General features: G+C 50.4%; 1 protein-coding gene across 3 annotated transcripts in view; it reads left to right on the top strand.

Annotated features, from left to right (window-relative positions):
* SLIT3 (slit guidance ligand 3) overlaps positions 1-27,195 on the top strand; it is a 619,979-nt gene that overhangs the window by 562,763 nt on the left and 30,021 nt on the right. For 2 of the 3 annotated variants that reach the window (XM_068536340.1, XM_068536339.1), the window contains exons 27-32: positions 2,390-2,487; positions 6,274-6,413; positions 8,099-8,192; positions 12,442-12,579; positions 19,336-19,576; positions 21,584-21,714. In XM_068536340.1, coding sequence (XP_068392441.1) covers positions 2,390-2,487; positions 6,274-6,413; positions 8,099-8,192; positions 12,442-12,579; positions 19,336-19,576; positions 21,584-21,714 — 842 coding nt within the window. The remainder of the gene's footprint in view (positions 1-2,389; positions 2,488-6,273; positions 6,414-8,098; positions 8,193-12,441; positions 12,580-19,335; positions 19,577-21,583; positions 21,715-27,195) is intronic. The other variant, XM_068536341.1, reaches the window with a different exon arrangement.

Here is a 27,195-nt window from a genome sequence, read left to right as displayed (position 1 = left end):
TGGATTTGAGCAAAGTGAGGCTGAAGAGAGCTGAACTGAACTAATTGACCAGGTGTTGACAATGGTGATTTTTTTCTCACGAACATGTAAGTGACAGAAATCCCCACCTCCAGGCCCAGTTACCACATGATCAAGGGCTAGGCTCTGCCTCCTGGACTTCAGTGCTCTGTGGCATAAGGGGCTGGAGGAGACACCTCCCCCTCCCCCACCCCCAGGGGAGGAATCGCCCTGGACTCCCTGGTACTTGAGAGTCCCCAGAGCAGAGAGGCTGGCCCAGGCAGGGGCCATGGAGTCCCTGCCCTGCCCTGCTCAGGGTTCTCCAGTCCTGCGATCCATGGCCCATTCATCACACACACACACACACACACACGCGCGTACACACACACACGTACACGCGCACACACGTGAACTACTTAGCAACGACCAAAGGCCTGCAAAAGTCTTTTAATTACCCACATTCAGCTCTATCGCAGAGCCCCATGATCATCATGGTCATTATCTGAATAGCTCTTAATTATGGAGCTACCATTACCTGCCAGGTGCCTTAGATGAGTGTGACTGCTGATCATTCGTTAACTCCGTGGGGTAGACATCATTATTCCCATTTTACAGGTGATGAAAAGTCTCAGAGAGAACTAGTAATTTCCTCAAGGCACGTAGCAGCAGCCGGACTAGCACGTGCATTCAGACCGGCCTCACTGCAGAGCCCGTGTTTTGAGAGGGGCAGAGTGAGTGCCCAGCACAGCATCGCGGTTCCCAGCGCGGGCTGTGGACTGGATGTCCGCTTGCTGCTGTGCGATCGTGGGGACAGCACCTCACTTTCCGAGTCTGCCTTCCCTCTCTGTGAGAATGCGGGTAATAACAGCCATACCGATCTTGCAGGGGTGTTACGAACATTATACGCAACATAAAACTTAGCGTGAGGCCTGGAACAGAAAATGTGCTCCATAAATGGGAGTGAGAAGGAGCCTCGCAGTTTCCATCGACACATGGACTTTCTGAAAGGGATCCCACGTTGCTCTGGTTTAGGATAGAACCAGACCCCAACCCGAGCTGCATTCTCCATGTCCCCTCCGAGAAACCTCTGACGGGCCCTTTACCCGTGACGGGGCTTGAAGGGGAAGCAGACAGGCGCGGGCCTGACTTCAGATTGCTGGAGACAGGGCCTGAGGCTCGGCGTGGAGATAGCGAGAAGGCGGCAGTACTCGGCAGAGCGGGGAAGAGGATTTTCTCGGGCAGATGGCGAGCAGGTGGTGTGGCAGCGGAAGGGCTCCTGCGATCGCCCCCGCCTGGCACGGCGCCCACGCCGAGCCCACAGCCCAGAAACAAACCCAGCAGATGCCTCCCTGCCGCCACCAGACCCCACAGGTCCTCCCGAGGACCGCCAGCCAAGACTTGGGTGCAGCACTGGTCCACGGGTCCCGGGGGAGAAGCTGGACGCAGAGGACCAAGAGCTGCGCTGCTCCCAGGGACGCTGGGTCTTAATGCCCACAGTCTCTGTCTCAGCCTCCCTGCATGGTGCCTTTGCCCTCGCTGTTCCTTCTGCCTGGCACACTCTTCCCCACCTACATACGCTTGGCTCCCTCTCAGCTCAGACATCCCCTGCAGGGGGGCCTGCTCCAAAGGAAACCCACCCCACCCCACCCCACCCAAAACTCTCTCTCACAGGAGATCTCAGTCTGGCCTAACATCAGGATCACCTGCAGAACTTGAGAGTAAATGCCAACACCTGGGCCCACGTCCAGACCCACCAAAGATGACTCTCTTGGGGGGCTGTCACTTTATAGGGCCCAGGTCTGTGGACCACACTTCAGCCGTACTCCATCCTACAAGTTGTGGATTACCGCTAAGCCTCAGTGAGGCTAGTAATAATATCATCTACTGGTATTTATAGAATGCCTACTATGTGCTAGATGTGTTATGTAATATTAAGCACTTCCTTATTGAAAGGTCTAGTTTAATTCTGGTAAGAGCTCTATGAGGTAGGCTTGTAGAAGTTAAAAGGCTTATTATACAAGATCAAGGTCAGCCAGCCAACCAGGAAGAGGTGAAGCTGGAATGTGAAACCAGGTCTTCCTGGCTCCAAAGCCCCTGCTCTCGGCCTACAGGTTAGGATGGCGAGAAGCGGGTGAAGTCTGGGAAGTAGTGAAGCTGGGGCCCAGACTCCTGAGTTCAGCATTCCTCCCCTCCTCACTGTGGAGTGACCAAAGGCAAGGGCTCCCTCGGGCTTTCTCTGGGTCACACAGCAGGCTTGTCCCAGGGAGGGCCTCCGTGCAGCCATCTCCCTGACCTCATCCCAAAGGAAGCTGGGAACCCACAGGAGTCTCTTCATCATGGCAGACACAAAAAGCCTCCCTAACCACACACTTCTCTCTCTTCTGCTCCTCAGGGCAAAGACTGCACTATGCCCATCAACACCTGCCTCCAGAACCCCTGTCTGCATGGAGGCACCTGCCACCTGAGCGAGAGCCACAACGATGGGTTCAGGTAACAGCTCGCCCTTGGGCCTTCCCTCCTCTCAGTCTTCGTGGTCAGGCTCCTGGGGCAGGCTGAGGGAGCACAGCTGTGTGCCCACACTCTGCCCGGCCCTTTATGTGAAGGACTCCAAGGCTCTTCACTCCCTGTAAGGCAGCTACTACTATCCCTCTTGTATAGATAGGGAAGTCGAGGCATCAAAGGGATAAATCGTTTGTCCACAGTTACACAGTAAGCATTGGTACAGGAATCTGAATTCAGGTAGCCCGTCTCCAGAGCCAGGAGGTCTCCAAGGGAAGCCACAGTTGCTGACTAAAGTCAGAGTAGGATGGGATAATGGCTCAAAGACCTGCCAGCCTGGTAATTCCACCACTCTTTTCTGTGTTATAAAAAAACAATAATAATAGGTGACATTGATTACATGCTCGTTATGTGCCAGGCAGTGACTCTAAGCCTCATTTAAATCCTCACGAGGACCCTATCCGGTACAGGTAGGTACTATCCCCATTTAACAGATGAGGAAACTGAGGCACAGAATTGATTGGCTCTAGGTCCCATATCCTGACACTCATTCCTGAGTCTCTAAACCCCACCTCTTTTCTCCCTGGCATTAAGAGCTCAGGAGGAAAAGGGGTAGAAGGCACTTAAGGTTCTTCTCATCGCTGTCCTTGGAGTGGGCCTTCTGCAGCTCTGCCAAACCTCAGGCCCCTCCCTGCTTCCCACCCTCCCAGCTGTGTGCACATGTCCAGTTTCCCGGGCCCTACCCTGGCAAAGCAGACCAGTGGCAATTGGCCCATTTGGCAGCCCCAGTGAGCCAGTGGGTCAGGCGGTAAAGGAGGGGCATCTGGCGGCAAGCTGTGTGCGGAGGTCTTAGCGCTCAGGTCGCAAACAGTTATCAAAAGCCCTGTGGCCAGGGTTGCTGCCTGTTCTGCGAAAGAAATCAGGTTCTGGGCTCTGGGTTCTCCCCAGGGAACCCAGCCGCCCACGTGTCCATCTGCCAAGCCCGCCCCATCAGAATCAACTCTTAAAGCAAGGCAGAGTTCGTTTTCCTGCCTGCAGGCCAAACAAGGCACTCTCACCTGCTGAGAGCCCCGGGGGTGGGGTGGGGGGAGAAACCACCCAGAAATCTCACAGTGGTGGCCACCTGGCCTCAGCCAGGAATCACACCTCCAGGACCGAAAGCCTGGGTCTGCCCCCTCACCGCCACCCCCGAGCCCAGGGACCCGCCTCGGCAAGGGACAGGAGCGCCCCCTGCAGGCGACTGTGTTGCTCCCCTCGCTGCAGGTGAGCGGAAGGATCCCGTCTCCACCCTCCGTTGTTGAGGATTTCAAAGGAACTGGAAATATTTTTAGGACTTAATTTTCAAGGAAAATGGCCCAGACCCACAGGGTTAGGAAAACGGGGTGGAAGGTGCAGGCAATGCGGCCCACATCCCTGGGATGGTATAGCTCGTGTGGGCTCCTCAAGCAGCAGGAAAGCACTGCCCCTCGGGGCAGCACCTGGTAGGCTGGCAGAGGGAGAGCCACCTGTTCGGACGGAGGCTTTGCTCCTTTGTCCCTCCTCTATCTGTTTCCTAGAGCTGCCATAACAAAGTACCACAGGCTGGGGGGCTTGGAACCAAAGAATGGATTCTCTCACAGCTCTGGAAATCAGAAGCCCAGAGTGAAGGTGTCAGCAGGGCCATGCTCCCTCTGAAACCCGCAAGGGAAGATTCTTCCTCGCCCCTTCCTAGCTTCTGATGGCTGCTGGCAGTTTCTGGCATTTCTTGGCCTGCAGCTGCATCACTCCAATGTCTACCTTCAGCTGCACATGGCCTGCTCCCTGTGTCTGTCTCCACATGGCCATCTTCTTATAAGGACACCAGTCATATAGGATTAGGGGCCCACCCCACTCCGGTGAATGTGGTCTTCAGTTAACAAATGACAGCTGCAGTGACTCTGTTTCCCAATTAGGTCACATTCTCAGGTACTGGGCGGGGGGGGGTTAAGATTTCAACATATCTTTTCGAGAGGACACAATTCAATCCATGACACCTCTTACTGGTCAGAATTCTGGAAGCATCACCTACCTCTTCATACAGATGCTTCTCCAGTCTTGACACATTGTGTCTCTGCTCAAAAAAGAGCTGTCCCTACAGCTAACACATTGCTCTTGAGATATCCTTGATAGCTCCACCCCCTCACCGCCCCACCTCCTGTAAGGTTTCCAGCGAGGCTAGAAAAAAACTTTAGCCTCTTTCCCACCCTCTGCCCAGTCCGTGAACAACCCCTGCTCCCCTGACCAGTCACTCTCACCCCACGTTTACGCAGTTCTAAGGCTCCGGGGAGAGTCAGAGTAGCTTATTTGAGGAAAATAGGCAGCACTGTGGTTTAAGATCTTTGGGAAACTACCCACTGTCTGGCTCTGAAGAAATGACCTTTTTCATGAATGGCCAGGGTCCCTAAGAGAAAAAAAAAGGACTTAGAGTCATTTTGCTCCAGCTCAAGAGCTCGGACCCAAGGACTCTTCCCCCAGCCTTTTGTAGAAAATGTGACCCAGTTTTCAGGTCATAGAGGGAAGGAGGTTAATTAGGATTCTAGGACCACAAAAATCCACTTCCTATTAGTTTAGTTTTGTTGTTTAGCTAAACGCCCAAGTCACAGCAGTCTCTGAAACGGAGAGAGGCCTGGAATTCCAGGTCTGAGGCTGGAACACACGTTCGTGGATGGGGTGTATGTCCCTGGCCCCTGACGAGGGGGAATGGGCCACAGAAAGTGAAATTCCCTGCAGCGCTTCTTTAATCAAACGCTCGGCTCCCACCTGCATCCTCCCAGCCCCCTTCACCCCTTGTCAGCTGCCCAGAACTGACTTCATCAGTTCTGACTTTGCATGCCTAATCCTGGGGATGTAGCCAAGGTCAGGCAGATGACGGGGGTTGAGGTTTTTAATCCAAGAGGTCTAACACACCAGAGACAGGTTAAGAAAATGCCTCATACTGATCTATGGTGTTTTAAGCCAGGCTCACCAGAAAGTGTTGGCAGGAGAGGGGCCCTCCCACCCTTCCCTCAGCCCCCAGAAGCTGGAGGGGGCTCAGAAGTAGCAGGAATACCTGACAGGGAGAAATGGCATCCCTGAGGATAAGGTTAAGGAGGTGGGTAGTTTTGCCTAGAACTAAATCTAGCTAACATGTTCTGAACATTTTCGCTGTGCTGTGTACCCTTCTAAGCATTTTGCTTGTATAATCTCATTGAATGCCTGCAGCCACTCTGGGGGTAGATAAATAGCACCAGTCAACAGCTGAGGAAACTGAGACGCAGAATTTAACTCCCAGGAAACCTGGTTGCAGAGCCTGACCTATGTCCTGCTCCTGCTCCAGATAAAAAGGCTGCCCTTGAGTAGAGAATCACCAAAAGGGCAGGGTTCGTTTTGCTCTTTCTCTCCTTGTCTACAAGAGACTACCCAAAGGCTGCTTAGGAGCCAGCTGGAGGAATTTAAGCTCTACCCAGGAAACCACATCCAGCTGGGGGAGCGGTGAAGGAGGCATGGCTGATGGGAATTGCCCCCTGGCGAGGTAGCCACCCAGGGCCAGGGGAGATGGAATACCGCCCGGAGACAGGGGGCTAGATGAAATGCCCTCTCAGGCTCCTAAGGGTCTTCCTGCTCAGGACCCCAAGCCCTCCTGGGTCCACCGTGCTGCCCGGGACCTCCATCCAGAGGAGAAACCTGACTGATTGTATTTCCCACCTTCCCCTCTGCCGCTCCAACCCACCCCTCTCCCTGACCCCCGGCTCCCTTCTCCGCACCCACACGTCCCCACAGCTGCTCCTGCCCCCTGGGCTTCGAGGGGCAGCGGTGTGAGATCAACCCGGACGACTGCGAGGACAACGATTGTGAGAACAACGCCACCTGTGTGGACGGGATCAACAACTACGTGTGCGTGTGCCCACCAAACTACACAGGTGAGCCCCCTGACACCCGAGTGGGGCTTGGCGTGTGCACACTGTGGCTTGCCGTGCATTGGAAGAGTACCACTTTCTTAGCTTCTTCCAAAGACTCCACCTCCTGTCCCCCTCTGGACAAAGTCTTGAATCCCCAAAGCCTGGTACTGTGCCATGAGAGGCTTCCCAGAGGCCCTCTCTCTTCTAGCCTGTCCACCCCTCTGCCGCCCCCCCACCCGCCCTGCAAATCACTAGCTCCTCCCCACTTTGAGCAGGTCCCCAGGGCCCTTTCAGCTGTGTGTTCATTTGGCTCGTGTTCATCCCCTCCTTCGGGAACTCTGGAGCCCTGGTGGTGTTTGAAGCCGGCACAGAGGCACTTGCATTGCGGTCACGCTCCGTTCGGGTCTGAACCGACGGTGGGCACATGGGCAGGGGTGGAGGGAGCTGAGGAAACACGCATTAAGGCAGTTTCCCGCCTGCGTCTGCCGTGGACCGGGGTGCAGTTCTGGTGTGTTGTACTTTGTTCCTGAGAATGGGACGTAGTGGTTTTGTCTGCGCCAGGAAACGTCAGAAAGTGCCCCCCACGAAGAACGCACCTCTCTGGGTGTCTCCAGCAGGTGAGGGGAGGCTTAGACGCACACAGTGCTCTCTGTGGTCTTGAGAGACCGGGGCAAAATGAGGACGGGGTGGGGGGGTGTCAGCGTATCCTCACCGCAACAGAGAACAGACGCCGGGGCTGTGCCTGTCATGCTTTTACTCCCCGGCCATCCTCAGGACCGTCCTCTGCACCGTCCCCTGGGAGCCGCGGCCCAGGCTGCCTTCTCCTGCCCACGCCTGCCCTCTGAATGAACCTCCCTGGCTGGAAGTTTGTTTCTTCTAGATCCCTCTCCACCTGGCTTGCCGGGGGTGGAATGTGAGGAAGCGCAAAGCTCAGAGGCGCATGTGCCAGGGACCTCCCCCCTGCCGTCCTATCTTACCTCCCACATTCCCAAAACACACTTTCAGGTGGTGTGAGTATTTCAGGGCTTATATCCTTGGGTATTTATGGCCTGTTAGGCATTTTCTGACACTGTGAATTTCAAAGGGGATGTATCCAGAGACCAGAACTCCACATTCTTTCCATATTTTCTTCTCTGAGAAAATCCAAGGGGCTTACTTACCTGTTAACAGGTGGGCTGTGCTGCTAAGCGCTGTCCCCTCCTCCAGGAAGCCTCTGGGTTTCCACCGAGTTTTCCTGTCATCGCGCTGACAGCTCTGTGTTGTAATTAATTGCCTGCTTATTTGTAGATACACCCCCCACCCCGCACTAGCCATGGGGGGGAGGGGGGGACAGGGCCAGGTCACGGCTGTGTCCCCAGCACAGTGCTGCCACACAGGAGGTGCTCCACAAATGGGTGTGGAAGGAAAAACAAATAAGCATAGCCCAAGGTCAGGGGTGGTTTCAGCTGCTGCCGCCCCTATATAATCAAGTGAAATAGCCAAATGGTGGTGCAGTGACCGTGCCCGGGTGAGGTCCTGCAGTCTTCCCATGGTCACTGCCAGGGAAATCGAGGCTGAGGCACAGGAGAAAGGAGACGCCAAAAGAGCAAATGCAGGGCTCCTGATACCCGTGACCTCCTGGCCAGGGGCTGGATGAACCTGACTTCTAGCCAGGGCATCCCCCCGGTACCCTCCCTGATGCCTGGGTTCTCTACCCGCCCCACCAGGTGAGCTGTGCGACGAGGTGATCGACCACTGCGTGCCCGGGATGAACCTCTGTCAGCATGAGGCAAAGTGCGTCTCCCTGGACAGAGGATTCAGGTGAGGCTCGTTCGTGCCCAGCACCCGGTCCCAAGGACTCGGCTCCAGCAGTCTGGGTTTGAGGCAGAGACTCTGGGGCTCCCTCCATATTTTTTTTTCCTCTCTCTTTCTGCCTGTTACTTGTTTGTTACCATGTGCTTTTCTGTATCTCTGACTCTCTTGGTCTCTCTCTGTCTCTCTTTCTGAGTCTCTGTGTCTGTCCTCTCTGTTCCCTCTCCCTCAGGCCCCAGATTCTCACTGTGCTGAAGGCAGTGCGTAGCGCAGGAGGTTTTCAATTCCCTCCCTCTAAGGCCCTTGCCATGGACCTAGGGGAGGAAAAGTTGACACAAAACAAAGGTTAAGAAAAGAAGCAATTCCTAGGGCCCTAGATTCTGGCTCTGAGTGCTGCTGGGGTTCTGAGGAGGGGGGGAGAAGAAGCTTCTGGAGCAGAGAGGCAAGCCCCCCACCCTAGGAGGTAGGATGTGAAGTGACCACCAAAGAATGGGTGGAATTGGGATGCGCTGCGTGAAGGAGGGAGCCCCACAGGTGGGAGAAGAGTCTAGAGTAGGTGAGGGTGAGAGGGGGCCGTGAGCACCTCTTCTTGTGTTTTCCTTTTCTATCTGGATATCCCAAGCCTAGAGCTTACCACCAGGGAAAACGCAAGAGGCGTGTAGGGCCTCTGGCTTCAGAGGGAGCAAAGGAAGCTGCGGTCCTTTGGTGCGTGCACCCTCCTTCAAGTCTGCCTTACCTGCTCCTGTCCCCTCGGAGATGTGCCGGGTGGGCTTTCACATAATCGAGTTCCCTGAGCTTGAGTAAGAGCGAGGGATGCCTCCCCCCCACCCTGCTTTTCCCACTCCAGGATTTGACTTCAGATCAGGGCTGTTCTTTAACTGAAGGAAGAGCAAAGGGGTAGGAAGAGATGCTTAAAACACAAACTTGAACCCAAAGCCGAGCTGGCTGGACTGACAGGAAAAGTGCTTTGGGTGTACCTAAGAAGGGGCAGTGATGGTGACCGGGCATCTGAGCTATGAAGAGTGGGTAGAATATCTGTAGATGGGAAGGAGACCAGTGGCATTCCAGGCCGAGTGGACGGCAAGCTCAGAGGACGCTGGCTTGGACGAGTGTAGCGAGCTTGGAGACTGGTCAGAAGTGGTCCAGGGTACAGGTCTGGGAATGGGGTGCTAGAGGCTTAGGACCAGAGATCACGATTCTCTACTACTTGTCCCTGGAAACTCTCTCTACTGTAACCAAGACCCCTTGAGTTCAAGGACAATATAGAATATAGAAACCAGTCTCGCTTTCAAAATCTTGAGATAATATTGATATATTTATGCACAATGTCTCTTAGAATCTTGAAGAGGTCTGCAGGCCAACTCAGTAATGTTGATTTTTTTTTTCTTTTTGAGATGCATTTAAATGAAAAGTCCCTTCTCCCAGTGCATCATTTTATAATGTTATCGCCCTCCCCTGCCATCACCATAACAACTCACATCCCAAGGCAGGCAACAGGGGCATTAACAAAAGAGATGTGCAGTCAGTGCAACCTTTGCCCAAGTTTGAAGATGTTTATCCTTGGGGATTTCCTTGTATGCTGTTCTAATGAGGCCTCAACTCAACAGAACAGATAGTACTCTATCAGTATCTGTGACATGAACACTGAAATAATAATATACTGAAGCCCTGAAAATAATAATGAACACTGCCCATGCACACTGAAAATAATAACAGAAACAAAGATGGCAGTGGCTAGCATGCACTGAACACTCCCTCTGTGTCAGGCACTGTGCATTATCTCACTTAACACTCAGCGATCTTAGGATGTAGAAACTGTTACCCACCTCCTATGTGGGGCTGAGGCTCCGTGAGGTGCAGCAAGCAGCCGACACACGTGCACAGAAAGGGATGCGAGTCAATCCGGGCCTGACTGATTCCTCGGCTAAATCCAGAGGCTCCTGGAGTCACTTGGTTACTCCTCCTGGTCCAGAATCAGTAGGTCGAATGCACATCAAAGTTGCATAACCCTTACGCTTTAGAAAAAAGATAAAGGCAAAACATTGGAGGACAACAGGGAATGCAGGTTGTACCACCAGATGCTTGTCTTTGGCCGATGAGGAAATGTTGTAGAGATCCTCGCTATTGGAGGTGAGGTCCACGAACCAGCAATGTCAGCATCCCATGGGAGCTTGTTGGGAATGCTAATTCCCAGGCCCCACCCAGACTCCCTGAATCACAAGCTGCACTTTCAACAAGACCCCTGGATGTTTCGTTTAGGAAGCGCAGGTGTGGAGAGGGCTGTAGCACTGGGAGAAAAGAAGGATGTAAACACACCTTCCTCCAGACTTCCACTGCTTCTTCTGCGAGGGAGCATGGCTTCCCTAATTCCTCATAAAGACCTGCTCAGTAGGCTCGAATGCCATGTTTATCAGGCTGGGTTTTCCCCTGTAAGTAGTGAGCAGCTATTATTGCCTTGGAGAAGCTCATACAGCTTGAGTTGCTCTGCAGGTACTTCTTAGAATTCAGGAGACACAAACACAGATGCCTGCTGGGGCCAGGTTTAACCCTAGCAGAGGCCTGGCCTGTGATATACTGAGCATGTGCCCCCAAAAGGCATCCCCGAGCTGTTCCTTTAAAAGACTAGGAAGGAATGGGGGCTAAGATGTGAAAGTTTGCACCTTCTGGTGCAGCAATAGGTCACATATTTCAAATTTACCCATCAAATAAGTAAATAGGTCAGATCTTAGCAGATTTCACAGCTTTTGGACGCAGGTCCAGTAAATCCTCAGATTCTAGAACTTGCCCCCCCTCCGGGGACACCCCACCCCCTGAGTATCTTACCTTGCCATGAATCCACAGCATGCACCATGTTCTGGCAGCCCCAGCACTGCCAGGGTCTACTTGTGATTCCAGCCCACTTCCAGCCATCCTAAAGGGGGTGGAGGGAGGAGAGGGAGGAGGGAGGACTATCCCTTTGCCCTGATGCTTCCCCAGTCAGGCTCCTGCGTCACATAAGTATTCCAAGGTCTCACTTCCCTCCCACCTGGCCACCCCTACCACACCTTCCCCTGCCCGTACCACCTTCCTCCTCTGACTTGGATAGGCTGTGGTTATTATTTACACTCCGCCCAGCGGAATTCAGCCAATGAGCCCAGAGAGGTGTAGAGGAGCCAGGAAGCATTTGTGTTCACACATGCCTGTGTGCTGAAGCCGCTGTGAGTAAGGTGGTACACCTTTGGTGTCTTCCTTGCTGGGACTTCGGCACATTGTCATCCCAGACAGAGGAGCCCAGAGATGCGTGTCTCAGGCCCATGTGTAGGGAGACCCGCCGCAGCAGCCGTCTCTGGCCGGGTTGAAACCTGGGCCAGCGAGGATGTGATGGAGCTGCTGACACCATGCTCCCCAGGGAGGGGCGGGTCGGCCTGCAGGGCCTGGGTTGGGCCAGTAGCTCCCATCCTCTCCCCTGGGGACCAGGAGGCATTTATCAAATGCAAAGGGATTCACCTTCTTATATCAGCCCGAATCTCTGGGGAAAAATGAACAAACAATAGAATAGAATCAAAGGGAGTGCCAACAGCATCATTTCTTCATCATCCTTATCAGCACCTTCTACATATCACACTGACTGTTTACTCAGTGTGGATCTAGTGCCCTGCACAGAGGGTATCACCTAATTTTTAAAACCACCGTTAAGAGGTGACGTTATTGATCATCAGTCACATTGAAAAGTGAAGAAACTGAAACACAGAGAGGCACTGAGTGCCAGATACACTGAGAACAGGGTCTGACACACATAAGTGTAAATGAAGTATCACTGACACACATAAGTGTTACACGGTGGGGGGCCTCAGGGAAGTCAGGTCAGCTCTCCTGGAGCCCTGGTTTCCTCCTGGTATTGGAGGGGGACCGACCCTCCTTCACAGGGTGCTGGGAGGCCTTAGCAAGGCACTCTGTGAAAGGTGCTTAGCCCAGTGCCTGGCACAAAGGCAGGCTAAGCTGAATATTAGTTCTATGTAGACAGTGGTAGATCCAAGCCAAAACCTGTGTGACCGCAGCCCTGCGCTCCTCAGCCGGCTCCTGACAAGATGCCCCATGTGAAGCAGGCAGACATCGGCTTGCAGTGACCAGAGGCTGTGGACAGCCCATGAGACCCACTGCAGGCCAGGCTTTGGGGAGCAGGCAAGAGCTGCGGGGACTTGGCTACATGGGTAGATAGAGGAGAGGCTGCCTAGAAGCCGGCCGGGCCGTAGAACAGCTTCGCTCCGCTGTGTTCCAGGTGCGAATGTCTCCCTGGCTACAGCGGGAAGCTCTGCGAGGTGAACAGTGACGACTGCACAGCCCACAGGTGCCGCCATGGGGCCCAGTGCGTGGATGCGGTCAACGGCTACACGTGCATGTGCCCCCAGGGCTTCAGGTATGGTCAAGCGGCCGGATGGCAGGGGGCAGCGGGCTGGGGGCTGGTGGGCCCAGGCAGCCAGGGTGGAGACCCAGACAGCCCTAGCCCTAGGTCTCTGTGGTGCTGTTATTCCCCCAAACCTTCTTCAGCACTTCCAAGTGCCAGAGCAGACCTTGTTCACCCCATGTTGTAGATGGAAAAAAAGAGGTACCCAAGGCAACCACGTGGAAGTCGGACTTAGGGTCCAGCTCATAGTATGTCAAACTTGGGCGTGATTCCGTCTAATGAAAGACGCTACCGTTTTGGAGCCCAGCTTGGAGGGTGTGGGTAGGCACATGGCCACGCTGGCAGGAGTCTTCTTTCTGGGCTGGAGAACAAAAACAGTATGGTCCCCTAATGGCAGGAAAATGGAGGCGAATGGGAGGGTTTGGGGGTCAGTCATTGGAATCAGTGAAGCCAGGGAGAGAAAGGGGAGACTGGAGGCCCTGGCCAGGTGGTCAGATGTCTGTGGGGTACGTGGAAGGGGTATGAGGGTGCCGGCTCTCGTGCCCACACTGACTGGAAGGGAAGGGCCCAGGGGGGCCTGGAGGGGAGGCAGGGGCCACTTAAGGGGGGTCAGACTGGGGGACAGTCCTGTATACATGTCAGTATTCATGGAGATACAGATCTGACTGTGCAGCCGAGCCCTGCTCATAGACTCTGAGAACGTGAGCCTGGAAGGAACCATGAGTTCTCAAGGCAGTGGGTTCCAAAGCCTGATTGAGACCATCTGCATGCGAGGCTTGTGAAAATATAAGTTCCAGAGCCCCACCCCAGAGCTACAAAATTAGAATTTGGGGTGGGGAGAAGGAGCTGGAAACCCACACTTAAAAAAATTTTTTTAATTGTGGTTGTGGTAAAATGCACATAACACAAAATTTACCATCTTAAGCATTTTTAAATGTACAGTAAGTACATTCATATTGCCGTGCAAACATCACCACCATCCATCTCCAGAACTCGTTGTTTTTTTTTTTTTTTTTTTGGCTGTGTTGGGTCTTCGTTGCTGCACGCGGGCTTTCTCTAGTTGCTGCGAGTGCGGGCTACTCTTTTTTTTTTTCTTTTTTTACCATCTTTATTGGAGTATAATTGCTTTACAATGGTGTGTTAGTTTCTACTGTATAACAAAGTGAATCAGCTATACATATACATATATCCCCATATCCCCTCCCTCTTGCATCTCCCTCCCACCCTCCCTATCCCACCCCGCTAGGTGGTCACAAAGCACCGAGCTGATCTCCCTGTGCTATGCAGCTGCTTCCCACTAACTGTCTATTTTACATTTGGTAGTGTATATATGTCCATGCCACTCTCTCATTTTGTCCCAGCTTACCCTTCCCCACCCACGTCCTCAAGTCCATTCTCTATGTCTGCGTCTTTATTCCTGTCCTGCCCCTAGGTTCATCAGTACCTTTTTTTTTTTTTAGATTCCATATATATGTTAGCATACGGTATTGGTTTTTCTCTTTCTGACTTTACTTCACTCTGTATGACAGACTCTAAGTCCATCCACCTCACTACAAATAACTCAATTTCGTTTCTTCTTATGGCTGAGTAATATTCCATTGTATATATGTGCCACATCTTCTTTATCCATTCATCTGTCAATGGACACTTGGGTTGCTTCCATGTACTGGCTATTGTAAGTAGTGCTGCAGTGAACATTATGGTACATGACTTGTTTTGAATTACGGTTTTCTCAGGGAATATGCCCAGTAGTGGGATTGCTGGGTCACATGGTAGTTCTATTTTTAGTTTTTTAAGGAACTTCCTCCATACTGTTCTCCATAGTGACTGTATCAATTTACATTCCCACCAACAATGCAAGAGGGTTCCCTTTTCTCCACACCCTCTCCAGCATTTATTGTTTGTAGATTTTTTGATGATGGCCATTCTGACCGGTGTGAGGTGATACCTCATTGTAGTTTTGATTTGCATTTCTCTAATGATTAGTGATGTCGAGCATCCTTTCATGTGGTTGTTGCCAATCTGTATATCTTCTTTGGAGAAATGTCTATTTAGGTCTTCTGCCCATTTTTGGATTGCGCTGTTTGTTTTTTTGATATTGAGCTGCATGAGCTGCTTGTATATTTTGGAGATTAATCCTTTGTCAGTTTCTTCGTTTGCAAATATTTTCTCCCATTCTGAGGGTTGTCTCTTCATCTGGTTTATGGTTTCCTTTGCTGTGCAAAAGTTTTAAGTTTCATTAGGTCCCATGTGTTTATTTTTGTTTTTATTTCCATTTCTCTAGGATGTGGGTCAAAAAGGATCTTGCTGTGATTCATGTCATAGAGTGTTCTGCCTATGTTTTCCTCTAAGAGTTTATATTACAGTGTCTGGCCTTATTACATTTAGGTCTTTAATCCATTTTGAGTTTATTTTTTTATACGGTGTTAGGGAGTGTTCTAATTTCATTCTTTTACATGTAGCTGCCTAATTTTCCCAACACTACTTATTGATGAGGCTGTCTTTTCTCCATTGTATATTCTTGCCTCCTTTATCAAAGACAAGGTGACCGTATGTGCGTGAGTTTATCTCTGGGCTTTCTATCCTGTTCCATTGATCTATATTTCTATTTTTGTGCCAGTACCATATTATCTTGATTACCGTAGCTTTGTAGTATAGTCTGAAGTCCGGGAGCCTGAGTCCTCCAGCTCCGTTTTGCTTTCTCAAGATTGCTTTGGCTATTTGGGGTCTTTTGTGTTTCCATACAAATTGTAAAATTTTTTGTTCTAGTTTTGTGAAAAATGCCGTTGGTAGTTTGATAGGGATTGCATTGAATCTGTAGATTGCTTTGGGTAGTAGAGTCATTTTCACAATGTTGATTCTTCCAATCCAAGAACATGGTATATCTCTCCATCTGTTTGTATCGTCTTTAATTTCTTTCATCAGTGTCTTATAGTTTTTTGCATACAGGTCTTTTGTCTCCTTAGGTAGGTTTATTCCTAGGTATTTTATTCTTTATGTTGCAGTGGTAAATGGGAGTGTTTCCTTAATTTCTCTTTCTGATTTTTCATCATTAGTGTATAGGAATGCAAGAGATTTCTGTGCATTAATTTTGTATCCTGCTACTTTACCAAATTCATTGATTAGCTCTAGTAGTTTTCTGGTAGCATCTTTAGGATTCTCTATGTATAGTATCATGTCATCTGCAAACAGTGACAGCTTTACTTCTTCTTTTCTGATTTGGATTCCTTTTATTTCTTTTTTTCTCTGATTGCTGTGGCTAAAACTTCCAAAACTATGTTGAATAATAGCGGTGAGAGTGGGCAACCTTGTCTTGTTCCTGATCTTACTGGAAATGGTTTCAGTTTTTCACCATTGAGGAAAATGTTGGCTATGGGTTTGTCATATATGGCCTTTATTATGTTGAGGAAAGTTCCCTCTATGCCTACTTTCTGGAGCGTTTTTATCATAAATGGGTGTTGAATTTTGTTGAAAGCTTTCCCTGCCTCTATTGAGATGATCATATGGTTTTTCTCCTTCAGTTTGTTAATATGGTGTATCACGTTGATTGATTTGTGTATATTGAAGAATCCTTGCATTCCTGGGATAAACCCCACTTGATCATGGTGTATGATCCTTTTAATGTGTTGTTGGATTCTGTTTGCTAGTATTTTGTTGAGGATTTTTGCATCTATGTTCATGAGTGATATTGGTCTGTAATTTTCTTTTTTTGTTGTATCTTTGTCTGGTTTTGGTATCAGGGTGATGGTGGCCTCGTAGAATAAGTTTGGGAGTGTTCCTCCCTCTGCTATGTTTTGGAAGAGTTTGAGAAGGATAGGTGTTAGCTCTTCTCTAAATGTTTGATAGAATTCTCCTGTGAAGCCATCTGGTCCTGGGCTTTTGTTTGCTGGCAGATTTTTAATCACAGTTTCAATTTCAGTGCTTGTGATTGGTCTGTTTCTATTTTCTATTTCTTCCTGGTTCAGTCTTGGAAGGTTATGCTTTTCTAAGAATTTGTCCATTTCTTCCAGGTTGTCCACTTTATTGGCATATAGTTGCTTGTAGTAATCTCTCATGATCCTGTGTATTTCTGCAGTGTCAGTTGTTACTTCTTTTTCATTTCTAATTCTGTTAATTTGAGTCTTACACCTTTTTTTCTTGATGAGTCTGGCTAATGGTTTATCAATTTTGTTTATCTTCTCAAAGAACCAGCTTTTAGTTTTATTGATCTTTGCTATTGTTTCCTTCATTTCTTTTTCATTTATTTCTTTTTTTAAAATAAATTTACTTATTTTATTTATTTATTTTTGCCTGTGTTGGGTCGTTGTGGTGCTCAGGCTTCTCACTGCGGTGCCTTCTCTTGTTGCAGAGCATGGGCTTTAGGCACGCGGGCTTCAGTAGTTGCGGCACACAGGCTCAGTAGTTGTGGCTCATGGGCTCTAGAGCGCAGGCTCAGTAGCTGTGGTGCACAGGCTTAGTTGTTCTGTGGCATGTGGGATCTTCCTGGACCAGGGATCAAACCCGTGTCTCCTGCATTGGCAGGCAGATTCTCAACCTCTGCACCACCAGGGAAGCCCTTTTTCATTTATTCCTGATCTGATCTTTATGATTTCTTTCCTTCTGCTAACTTTCGGGGTTTTTTGTTCTTCTTTCTCTAATTGCTTTAGGTTTAAGTTTAGGTTGTTTATTTGAGATTTTTCTTGTTTCTTTAGGTAGGCTTGTATTGCTATAAACTTCCCTCTTAGAACTGCTTCTGCTGCATCCCATAGGTTTTGGGTCATCGTGTTTTCATTGTCATTTGTTTCTAGGTATTTTTTCATTTCCTCTTTGATTTCTTCAGTGATCTCTTGGTTATTTAGTAGCATATTGTTTAGCCTCCATGTGTTTGTATTTTTTTTTACAGTTTTTTTCCTGTAATTGATATCTAGTCTCATAGCATAGCAGTTGGAAAAGATACCTGATACAATTTCAATTTTCTTAAATTTACCAAGGCTTGATTTGTGACCCAAGATATGATCTATCCTGGAGAATGTTCCACGAGCACTTGACAAAGTGTATTCTGTTTTTTTGGATGGAATGTCCTATAAATATCAATTAAGTCCATCTTGTCTAATGTGTCATTTAAATCTTGTGTTTCCTCATTTATTTTCATTATGGATGATCTGTTCATTGGTGAAAGTGGGGTGTTAAAGTCCCCTACTATGATTGTGTTACTGTCGATTTCCCCTTTTATGGCTGTTAGCATTTGCCTTACGTATTGAAGTGCTCCTATGTTGGGTGCGTATTTACAATTGTTATATCTTCTTCTTGGATTGATCCCTTGATCATTATGTAGTGTCCTTCCTTGTCTCTTGTAATAGTCTTTGTTTTAAAGTCTATTTTGTCTGATATGAGAATTGCTACTCCAGCTTTCTTTTGATTTCCATTTGCGTGGAATGTCTTTTTCCATCCCCTCACTTTCAGTCTGTACGTGTCCCTAGATCTGAAGTGGGTCTCTTGTAGATAGCATATATACAGGTCTTATTCTTCTATCCATTCAGCCAGTCTATGTCTTTTGGTTGGAGCATTTAATCCATTTACATTTAAGGTAATTATCAATGTGTATGTTCCTATTACCATTTTCTTAATTGTTTTGTGTTTGTTTTTGTAGGTCTTTTCCTCCTCTTGTGTTTCCTGCCTAGAGAAGTTCCTTTAGCATTTGTTGTAAAGCTGGTTTGGTGGTGCTGAATTCTCTTAATGGGCGCTACTCTTCGTTGTGGTGTGTGGGCTTCTCATTGTGGTGGCTTCTCTTGTTGCAGAGCACGGGCTCTACGCATGCAGGCATAGTAGTTGCAGCACGTGGGCTGAGTAGTTGCAGCACATGGGCTCTAGGGCACATGGGCTTCAGTAGTTGCAGCACATGGGCTCAGTAGTTGTGGCTTGTGGGCTCTAGAGCGCAGGCTGAGTAGTTGTGGTGCACGGGCTTAGTTGCTGCGTGGCATGTGGGATCTTCCTGGACCAGGTATTGAACCCATGTCCCCTGAATTGGCAGGCAGATTCTTATCCACTGCGCCACCAGGGAACTCCTCCAGAACTCTTTTCATCTAGCAAACTGAAACTCTGTACCCAATTAAACAACATTTTCCCGTTCCCCCTCCCCTGGCCCCAGCAGCCACCATTCTTTTTTAATTTATTGGCCGCACCACGTGGCATGTGGGATCTTAGTTCCCTGGCCAGGGATTGAACCCACACCCCCTGCGCTGGAAGCATGGAGTCTTAACCCCTGGACCACCAGCGAAGTCCCCCGGCAGCCACCATTCTACTTTCTGTTTCCATGAGTTTAACCACTCTGGGTACTTCATATGAGTGGAATCAGACAGCATTTGTCTTTTTCTATCTGCTTCTTTGGCTTAGTATAATCTCCTCAAGGTCCATCCATACTGTAGCATGTGTCAGAATGCCCTTTTCAAGGCTGAGTGTTATTCCCTTGTGTGTATGTACCCCGTTTTGCTTATCCAGTGATCCATGGCTGGATGAGAATCTGTACTTTCAACAAATTCATCACAGGCAATTCTGATGACACTGAAATTGAGGACCTGTGCTCTAGTCTGACCCCATTATTTTAAAAATGGGAAATCTGGGGCTTAGAGAAGGATCAGGCCTTGCCCCAGTCACTAGCAGGGCTGGAACTAGTCTCAGTTCCCTCTCATGCCATGGTCTCTGCTAGCGGCTCTTTGGCCTAAATAACTTGATGTCTCCTCTCACTGTTCCCCATCTTCCCTCCCCCCATCCTCCTCTCCTCCCTCCCAGCGGGCTCTACTGTGAGCATCCCCCGCCCATGGTCCTGCTACAGACAAGCCCCTGCGACCAGTACGAGTGCCAGAACGGGGCCCAGTGCATCGTGGTGCAGCAGGAGCCCACCTGCCGCTGCCCCCCGGGCTTCGCTGGCCCAAGGTGCGAGAAGCTCATCACCGTCAACTTCGTGGGCAAGGACTCCTACGTGGAACTGGCCTCCGCCAAGGTCCGGCCCCAGGCCAACATCTCCCTGCAGGTGCGCCCCACCCACCCAGCCCTTGGAAGGACCCTAACATGCCCCCAAGCTCTGTTCCAAGAACAGCTGGGATGCCCCAGATCGCAGCAGTCCTGCCCGCTTCCCTACACATCATAAGGGACAACACTCAGCTTGGGGGGACCGGGACGAGCTCTGTCCAGAGGGTTCTATAGACAGCTCGTGACCAGCTCTCACTGCATAGAGCAGCCCCCACTCCAGCCTCATTCATTCTTTTCTCTAGGAAATATTCATTCAACTATTACATGCCAGACACTGTGCACTGGGGATTCAGTGGTGGACAAGACAGGCGAAGCCCCTTGCCCAGGGCAGGATGACAAGAAAAGGGACAATGACAACCCTGGGTGTTGTGGGAGCACGTGGGCGGGGCAGTGATCCCAGCCTGCTGGGAAGAATCAGGGAAGGCTCCCCAGAGGCAATGAGAACTAAGCTGAGATCTGAAGGATGAGTAGGAGTTTGCCTGGAGAAGGGCGGAAGGGTGAGGGGCTGATGGTGCAGGATGAAGGGGGGTAGTGCATTCGAGCCTCAGAGATCAGCATGTGCAAAGGCCCAGAGGCACAAGGGAGCAGGGCATTTTTCAGGGAACAGGAAACCATTCAGTATGAACCAAATTCTTTTCCAACTAACTTCTGTCAAGTTCCTTACCTATGGACCTGACTAGTTCTTCCAGACTACATTTCTGGGTGACCTCAATGCTGTTGGGGGGCAGAGAGAGAAGGGAAGGGGTATGATAAAGAGCAGGCCCCTGCCTGTAGGCTCAGTGGGCAGGGGGGACCCCAGAGACACAGCTAGAGGGTGCAGGCCAGTTAGTGGCTCCGCCACATAGCATTCGCTAAGGCCCTTTCTTCCTCTGGTTATGGCCACACTAGCCCAGGTTTAAGCTTATGGAGAAAATATTCACTCAACAAAGATCCACTGGGCATCCACCCCTGCCAGGTACCATTTGAGGCACTGGGGCTGCAGAGATGTATGAAAGTTCACACGGCCTCACCTCGTGGAGCCTACAGTCCAGTGGGCAGGCCTCTGAGATGGGGGTTGACCCCAGGCGTACACAAGAAAGAAGCTCTGGTTGCCATCACTGCCCTTGCCCCTGGTCCTCTCATTGCCCTCCTGCCTTCCTCCCTCAGTCCCAGCCACCCAGGGACGCAAGTGTTACATCCCAATAACCAGAGCAGCACCCAGTGCCCCGGACAGCCCAGTATCCTATCAGACCCCCTGCTCACCATCAGCTTCATGGGCAAGGGCTCCTACATGGACCTGGCCTCTGCCAAGGTCTGGCCCCAGGCCAACATCAGCTGCTCCTGGGCTGGGCAGTTGGGGCCAAGAGGCTGGTCAGAGAGCCCCACCCCTGGTGCCCTGTGCCTGGCAAACAGACGCCCTCTGGGCAGCAGCTTTGAAACCAGTGCTTCTCAGCCTGGCAACACTTTAGAATCTCCTGGGGCACTTTGTATCTTTGCCTGGCTCTGGCCTCTAGAGATCTGTATGCAAGTGGTTTGAGGTGAAGCCCCAGACACTGTGTTTTAAAAAATTCCCTAGGTGACACTTAACACAGTGCCTGGTTCATAGTAAACACAGAATTAAGTAGTAACAGGTAGTGTTTTGTTTATAATTATTATTATGCTTTATATAGAGACACCAAGGCCCCAAGAGGCTAGATCAGAGCTCAGGGCTCCAGGCATTTTTATATATGTGTACACACACACACACACACACACACACACACACATACACATACACACATACATAAAAACATAGCAGCACATAAAGGGGACTCCATAAATATTTGTTGAATTGCTCAATCAGCATTTGCTGGAGCATTAAGTATAGGCCTTCCTTGTGGAAATGAACAGACTAGATAAAGGAGGAAATAAGGACATGAATTCAGATCCAGGGTTCGTTCAGAAGAGGCCACCTGGAAGAGGGCTCTGTGAGGCGGGGACGGGAGAGGTGGGGACTCAGGGGAGCCCTGACCCTCATGACTCCCTCCAGGTGGCCACGGACAAGGACAACGGCATCCTTCTCTACAAGGGAGACAATGACCCCCTGGCACTGGAGCTGTACCAGGGCCATGTGAGGCTCGTCTACGACAGCCTGAGCTCCCCGCCGACCACGGTGTACAGGTGAGGACCACAGTCCCGCCCCCATAGCACAAGCCCCCTCGCACCTTCGCGCCTGCTTCCAGCACTAGGAGAAGATGCCAGGATGGCTTTGGTGCCACCTCTCCCTGCCCCCCACACACACACTTTCCGCTGGCACAGAGTGGCGGGTGGGAGCGAGAGAGGCGGTCTCGGAGGAAGAGGCAGGAGTGGAAGGGAGGAAGGCAGACCCCGTGGGGAGATGACACCTCATTACCATAAGATAAATGGCCAGCTGGCTACTGGGCCGGAGCCTGTGCTCCAGTGGGGACGGGCTGCTTAACGAGATGCCCTTTTCAAAATGTCATCCTAATCTTGTATTAGTTTAAGAAAAAAAACAGGGGGAGATGAGCATGGAACTCAAGGGGAAGAAATTCCAGAGCACAGAGGGAGCAGGACTCCTCAAGTGACTTTCAAACCGTTCTAAAGGACAGTTTTTCCTAAACTGCAGTCTTTCCAACCATCACCCTGATTTTTACATTATCAGTATGTCAGCTGGGCTGTTACCTAACACGCTACCTTACGTCGGCTTTAAATCTGTTCCCTTTTTAAATTTAGCTTCAGCTTGAGTAATATCATCTGTGAAATCACAGCTCTGCTAGTTCAACATGTTAGAATTTTTTCCTACTTCTCAGTAAAATGAATTCTAAACTATTAACATTTAAAAATTATTTTAGTTATAAATATTTTTATAATACTTATAGAAGTAGCTCCTCAAGTGAGAAATGTTTGTCTGTGTTACACTTAAAAATCACATAGAACCTCCCGTGGAAGGAGAGCCATTACTTGGGGAAAACATAGGATGTGACAGAGACCCACATCCAGAGGCCAGCCCTTCCCCTCTGGAAGCGAGAGCACATTTGATCAGGGTGAGTGAAGGGCAGCATTTTTTCCCAATAACTAAATCCCTTCTTCAATCAAAACTTTACATGGAACTCCATCATATTAAACGCACAGAAGCAAAGCTGCCCTGCAGAGCTGGGGGGAGCAAAGTTTCCTCCTTCACACCAACTCTCACGAAGGCCCCCAGTACGCCTCCAACAAACCCAGTTGAAAACCATTGGTGCAAACCAGTGGTTCTGGAGGTGAAGCCCCATAGCAGCAGCAGCAGCCAGGAACTTGTTAGAAAAATGCACATCTTTAGACCCCACCCCAGACCTACCGACCGAAGCTCTGGGGTCGGGCCCAGCCACCGGTTTTAAAGAGCCTCTAGGTGATTCTGAGAAGTGCTAGCTTACCCACGAAGGCTTCCTGGAGAAGGAGCCATTTGCAAGGGGTCTTGAAGAATTTGTGTGATCTGGGAGAGCAGTGGGCCGGCAGGCTGGGAGAACAGCAGCGACAAGCCTGAGGGACAATGAAAAGGCAGCGACCAGAGCAGAAGGGTCACGACAGAGGGTGGCAGGAGGCAAGACCAGCCAGGTTAGGACAGCAGGTACCATGGATGTCCCGGGAGCCTCAGAGTTCCCTGGAGCCAGGGCCTCCTAACATCTCTGTTCCTGGGGCTGCTGGTCATGGGTGAAGTGCAGGGGAGAGAGAGCCGGGGGTGGGGCCAGGGCAGCCCTACATAAAGCCTGGGGCGTCAGACACATCTGGGCTTGGCCAAGTTACTCCACCTCTTGCCTCCGTGTTCTCCCCGGTGTGCTGTGCATGACAGCACCACGTCCCTCCAGGGGTGTTCCTGGGGGCTGGAGGTTGAGAAAGCACTTGGCAAGTTGAGCCTGTACATGGGCAGGTGAAGGACAGAAGGTGACAGCCAGACTCTGGAGCAGCTGGGCTCTGTCCAGAGCTTGGGGACCTTCCCCGCCCTTCCCACACTGATGTTAGCTGTTGGTTTGGTAGAGAGGTGTGTTGTTGGTAGGAATGTTGGAACGTTCTGCCGTTGTCTTAATCAGGGTGGGAGGAATGAATCAGGAACCTGGAGAATTGCCATCTCCAGCCCTTGTCAGGGAGTCAGGTGAGAGTTAGCAGGTGGCCCTGGGGAGACCCCCGGCCCCTTCTCTTACCCATGGGAGGAACCAAGTAAAGGATGTCCCTGCCAGGATCCTCATGCCAAGCCTGGTGACAGATATTTAGTGCCCTTCAGCCCCAAATCCTAAAGGGCCCAAGTCTCTTAAGAATCTTGTGTTAAAAATGGTTTTGCGGGAACTTCCCTGGTGGTCCAGTGGCTAAGATTCTGAGCTTCCGATGCAGGGGGCGGGTTTGATCCCTGATCGGGGGACTAAGATACCACGTGCCATGCAGCGCAGCCAAAAACAAAAAAATGGTTTTGCATCCAAATACTTTTCTCTAGGCAGCCCTGCTTTTGCCCCAACACTGCACGCTTTCACTCACCTCAGTAATGTCTCTCAGGCGTTGTTACTGAATCAGGGCCAGATGCTTGCCGCTCAAAAATCGATACTCGAGAGAGAGGCAAATGTTGGTAGAAAGGAAAGTTGCTTTTAATCAGAATGCTGGCAATCTGGGGAGATGATGGACTCAGTGTCCCCCAAAAACCACATCTAAAGATTCCGCTTGGCCGTGAAAGTTTTTAAAGGGAAAAACGGAAGCAGTCTCAGTTAATCATTGAGACGGGGGGGGGGGGGGTGGTCACAGTCATCACCATCTCCTACTATGTGCAGACTTGTCGACTTCTTGTGATTTTTCTTTAGATGCTATCTTGCTTACACAGTTTGTGAGATTACTGAAGGGGAAGCTAGTGGAGAGATCTGGTCATCTGTTAATTACTTATTCATTTCTACTTCTTTGATCTGTGGAAAGAACCAACAGGTTAGGCAAAGTATTATGCGATCAAAAGATCTGAAAGGTGTGCTTCGGCTGGAGATGAGTAGAGCATGGGGGTGCAAGTTTAAGGTTAGTGACAAGACAAAGGGGGCCTCCTGCAGAGAGCTCTTTCCTGCCAGAAGCTGCTTACAGCACCTCGTGTGGGTCCTGGGCTGGGTGTAGGAGCCACAGCGTTCAGGAAAACACAATCCAGGGAGGAAGGCAGACATGTAAATAAGCAACTGTTGCCTGAGCAGGATAAAACAGGTCTCACAGGAGACGCCAGTGCATGCTGTGGGCACAGTGAAGAAGCAGCAGATGGCTGGTTCTGCTTAGAGGACCAGGAAAGGCTCCCTGGAGGAAGAGGTGATGTTTGAGCTGAGACGTGAGCTGTCGCTCGTGAGCATTTCCGCAGGCTGAGAAGTGAGGAGGCTCTGGGGAAGGGGAGACTCCATCGGTACGCAAGGAGGCCATGCCGGGGTTAACAGAGGGCACGGGCCCAGCTGACCAGCAGCTGATGGGACCAGGAGGCCATCCCAGCCTCACAATGAGATCTCCTCCTCAGAGTCACAGCAGCGAGCTCTGGCCTCCAAAGCCTCAGAGCCAGGGAGGCAAACCAAGGCTGGTCTACTCAGGGGAGGTGGCAGTCTGCAGACTTCTGCCCGCCGCGGCCCCCAGCAGGGATATACAGGCCTGGAGCAGCTGGGTTTCGTGCCCTCCTTCCTGGGGGTGCCCAGCGGGAGTCACAGGTGGTGAGGTTCTATTCCAGGCCCAAGGGAAATACACAAAAACCCACCCAAGCCCTACCTGCCCCGGAATGGGGACAGACTGCACTGTTCCTCACTTCCAAGATTTGTCTGAGGAGCAAACTCCCCTGCCTGCAAGGCCCAAGGGGCTGAGTGAGCTGACAGACTTGGGGGAAATGAGGCCCAATAGGGACTGGTGGGGACTGTGGTAGCCTGGAGGGTATGGCTCTAGCAGATGCAGCTGTGTGGGAAAGCGGATTCTCAAAAGAAGCTAGAAATTCAGGGTTTCTATGTAAAATGCTTCAGGGTTTAAATGTTGGCCATTTTAAAACACCCCAGGAGACCTCTCTTTGCAAGCAGTGCATGCTCCCTTTGTCATAATTACCACAAACCCATCCATTGCCAGGTCTTTTTCTCATCTGCAAGCCCCGGACGTGCGTCATCACTCCTGTTTTAGAGATGAGAAACTTGATGTTCAGATGCATCCTTGGCACAGAGGCCAGGAAGTGGCAGAGCTGGGATTTAGATCCAGGCCAGGCTCCCACCAGAACCCGCTCTCCCACATGCTGGGGCATGAAAGGCGGGGCCTAGAGAGGGAGTATGGCCCTGCTCCGATGGTCCAGGAGTCCGGGGTTGCTGTGGTGCAGGCTGAGGTCTCAGGCTGCTGCCTGACCGGAATCCCGGGAACTCTTTATGAGGCTCTGTCGCCACCTAGTGGTCACACCTCAGCATCCAGGTGAGCACGCCTAGCGCATCGAGGAATGACCATTCGTCCCAGGGTGGTGTGGGGTCCTGTGCCTTGGGAGCTTGGATTTGAGTCCTGCTTCTACCAGCCCCACTTTAAGACTTCAGACTAGACATAGTCTCTGAGCCTTAGGTCTCATTTCTAAAATGGAGGAAAAATGGTACATCCCACCTGGGGGTTGTTAGGGTTCAATGAGAGAATGCAAGTACCCAGCCTAGTTCAGCTCTCAACACGTGTCTCCTCCCCCGGCCCCCAACAATTGTTATTAAAAGCAGAAGAGAACTCTATGGGCCACTCTTGGCCAACATATGTTCTCACACCAGTCCCAGACAGGGGCCGCCCAGCCTGGCTCTGGCACCGCCAAAGCTTCCCACCTCCCAGTCGATGCAGGTTCATCGAGCTTAGAGGGTAACAACGAAGACTGTCAGAGCCCCTCTCTCCCCTGAAGTCCCTGAGTGTCTTTCCAGGAGACTAATTACTGGGCCCTGGAACCACAGTAGGATCATCTCTTTTAGAGTTCAGAGCAGGTTGGTTTTGAGTTTGTTTTCCTTTTCCCAATTTTTTTCTCTTTTGTAGCAGCAAAGCCATTTTTCCCATCCATACTTCAAAGGCCAAGATTTAAAATACATAAATAAATAAAAGTAGAAATAGAACCATCGTGATTTGCAAAGTGGTGGTGAGAAATCAGAACCTTCATCACGGCCCACATCAAACCTCCAGGGACCCCATTTGAAAACCACCAGCTTTAGGCATTATTTCCAGGAGACCCTGGTTAAAATATGCCAGGAAGAAGGTGACCTATTAACCCACAAGCACCTACTGGCACAGACAAGGTTATGGGAAGTTTCCATTTGGAATCAATGCTTAATTTTTTTAATTGAGATATAGTTGATGTGTAACATTATATTGGTTTCAGGTGTACAACAATGATTCGATATTTGTGTATATTGTGAAATGATCACCACAGTAAGTCTAGTTAACATTCATCACCATATATAGTTGTAATTCTTTTTCTTGTGATGAGAACTTTTAAGATCTACTGTCTTAGCAACTTTCAAATATAGAATATTATTAACTGTAGTCACCATGCTGTATATAACACCCCCAGGACTTATTTTTCTTATAACTGGAAGTTTGTACCTTTTGACCCACTTCACCCATTTCGCCTACCCCCCCACCCCTGGCAACAACCAGTCTTTCCTCAGGTTTTTTCAT

Source organism: Eschrichtius robustus, chromosome 2 (genome assembly GCF_028021215.1).
Source record: "Eschrichtius robustus isolate mEscRob2 chromosome 2, mEscRob2.pri, whole genome shotgun sequence".
Lineage (NCBI taxonomy): Eukaryota > Metazoa > Chordata > Mammalia > Artiodactyla > Eschrichtiidae > Eschrichtius > Eschrichtius robustus.
Note: the sequence above shows the minus strand (reverse complement) of the source record. Positions and strands in the feature narration are given on the sequence as shown.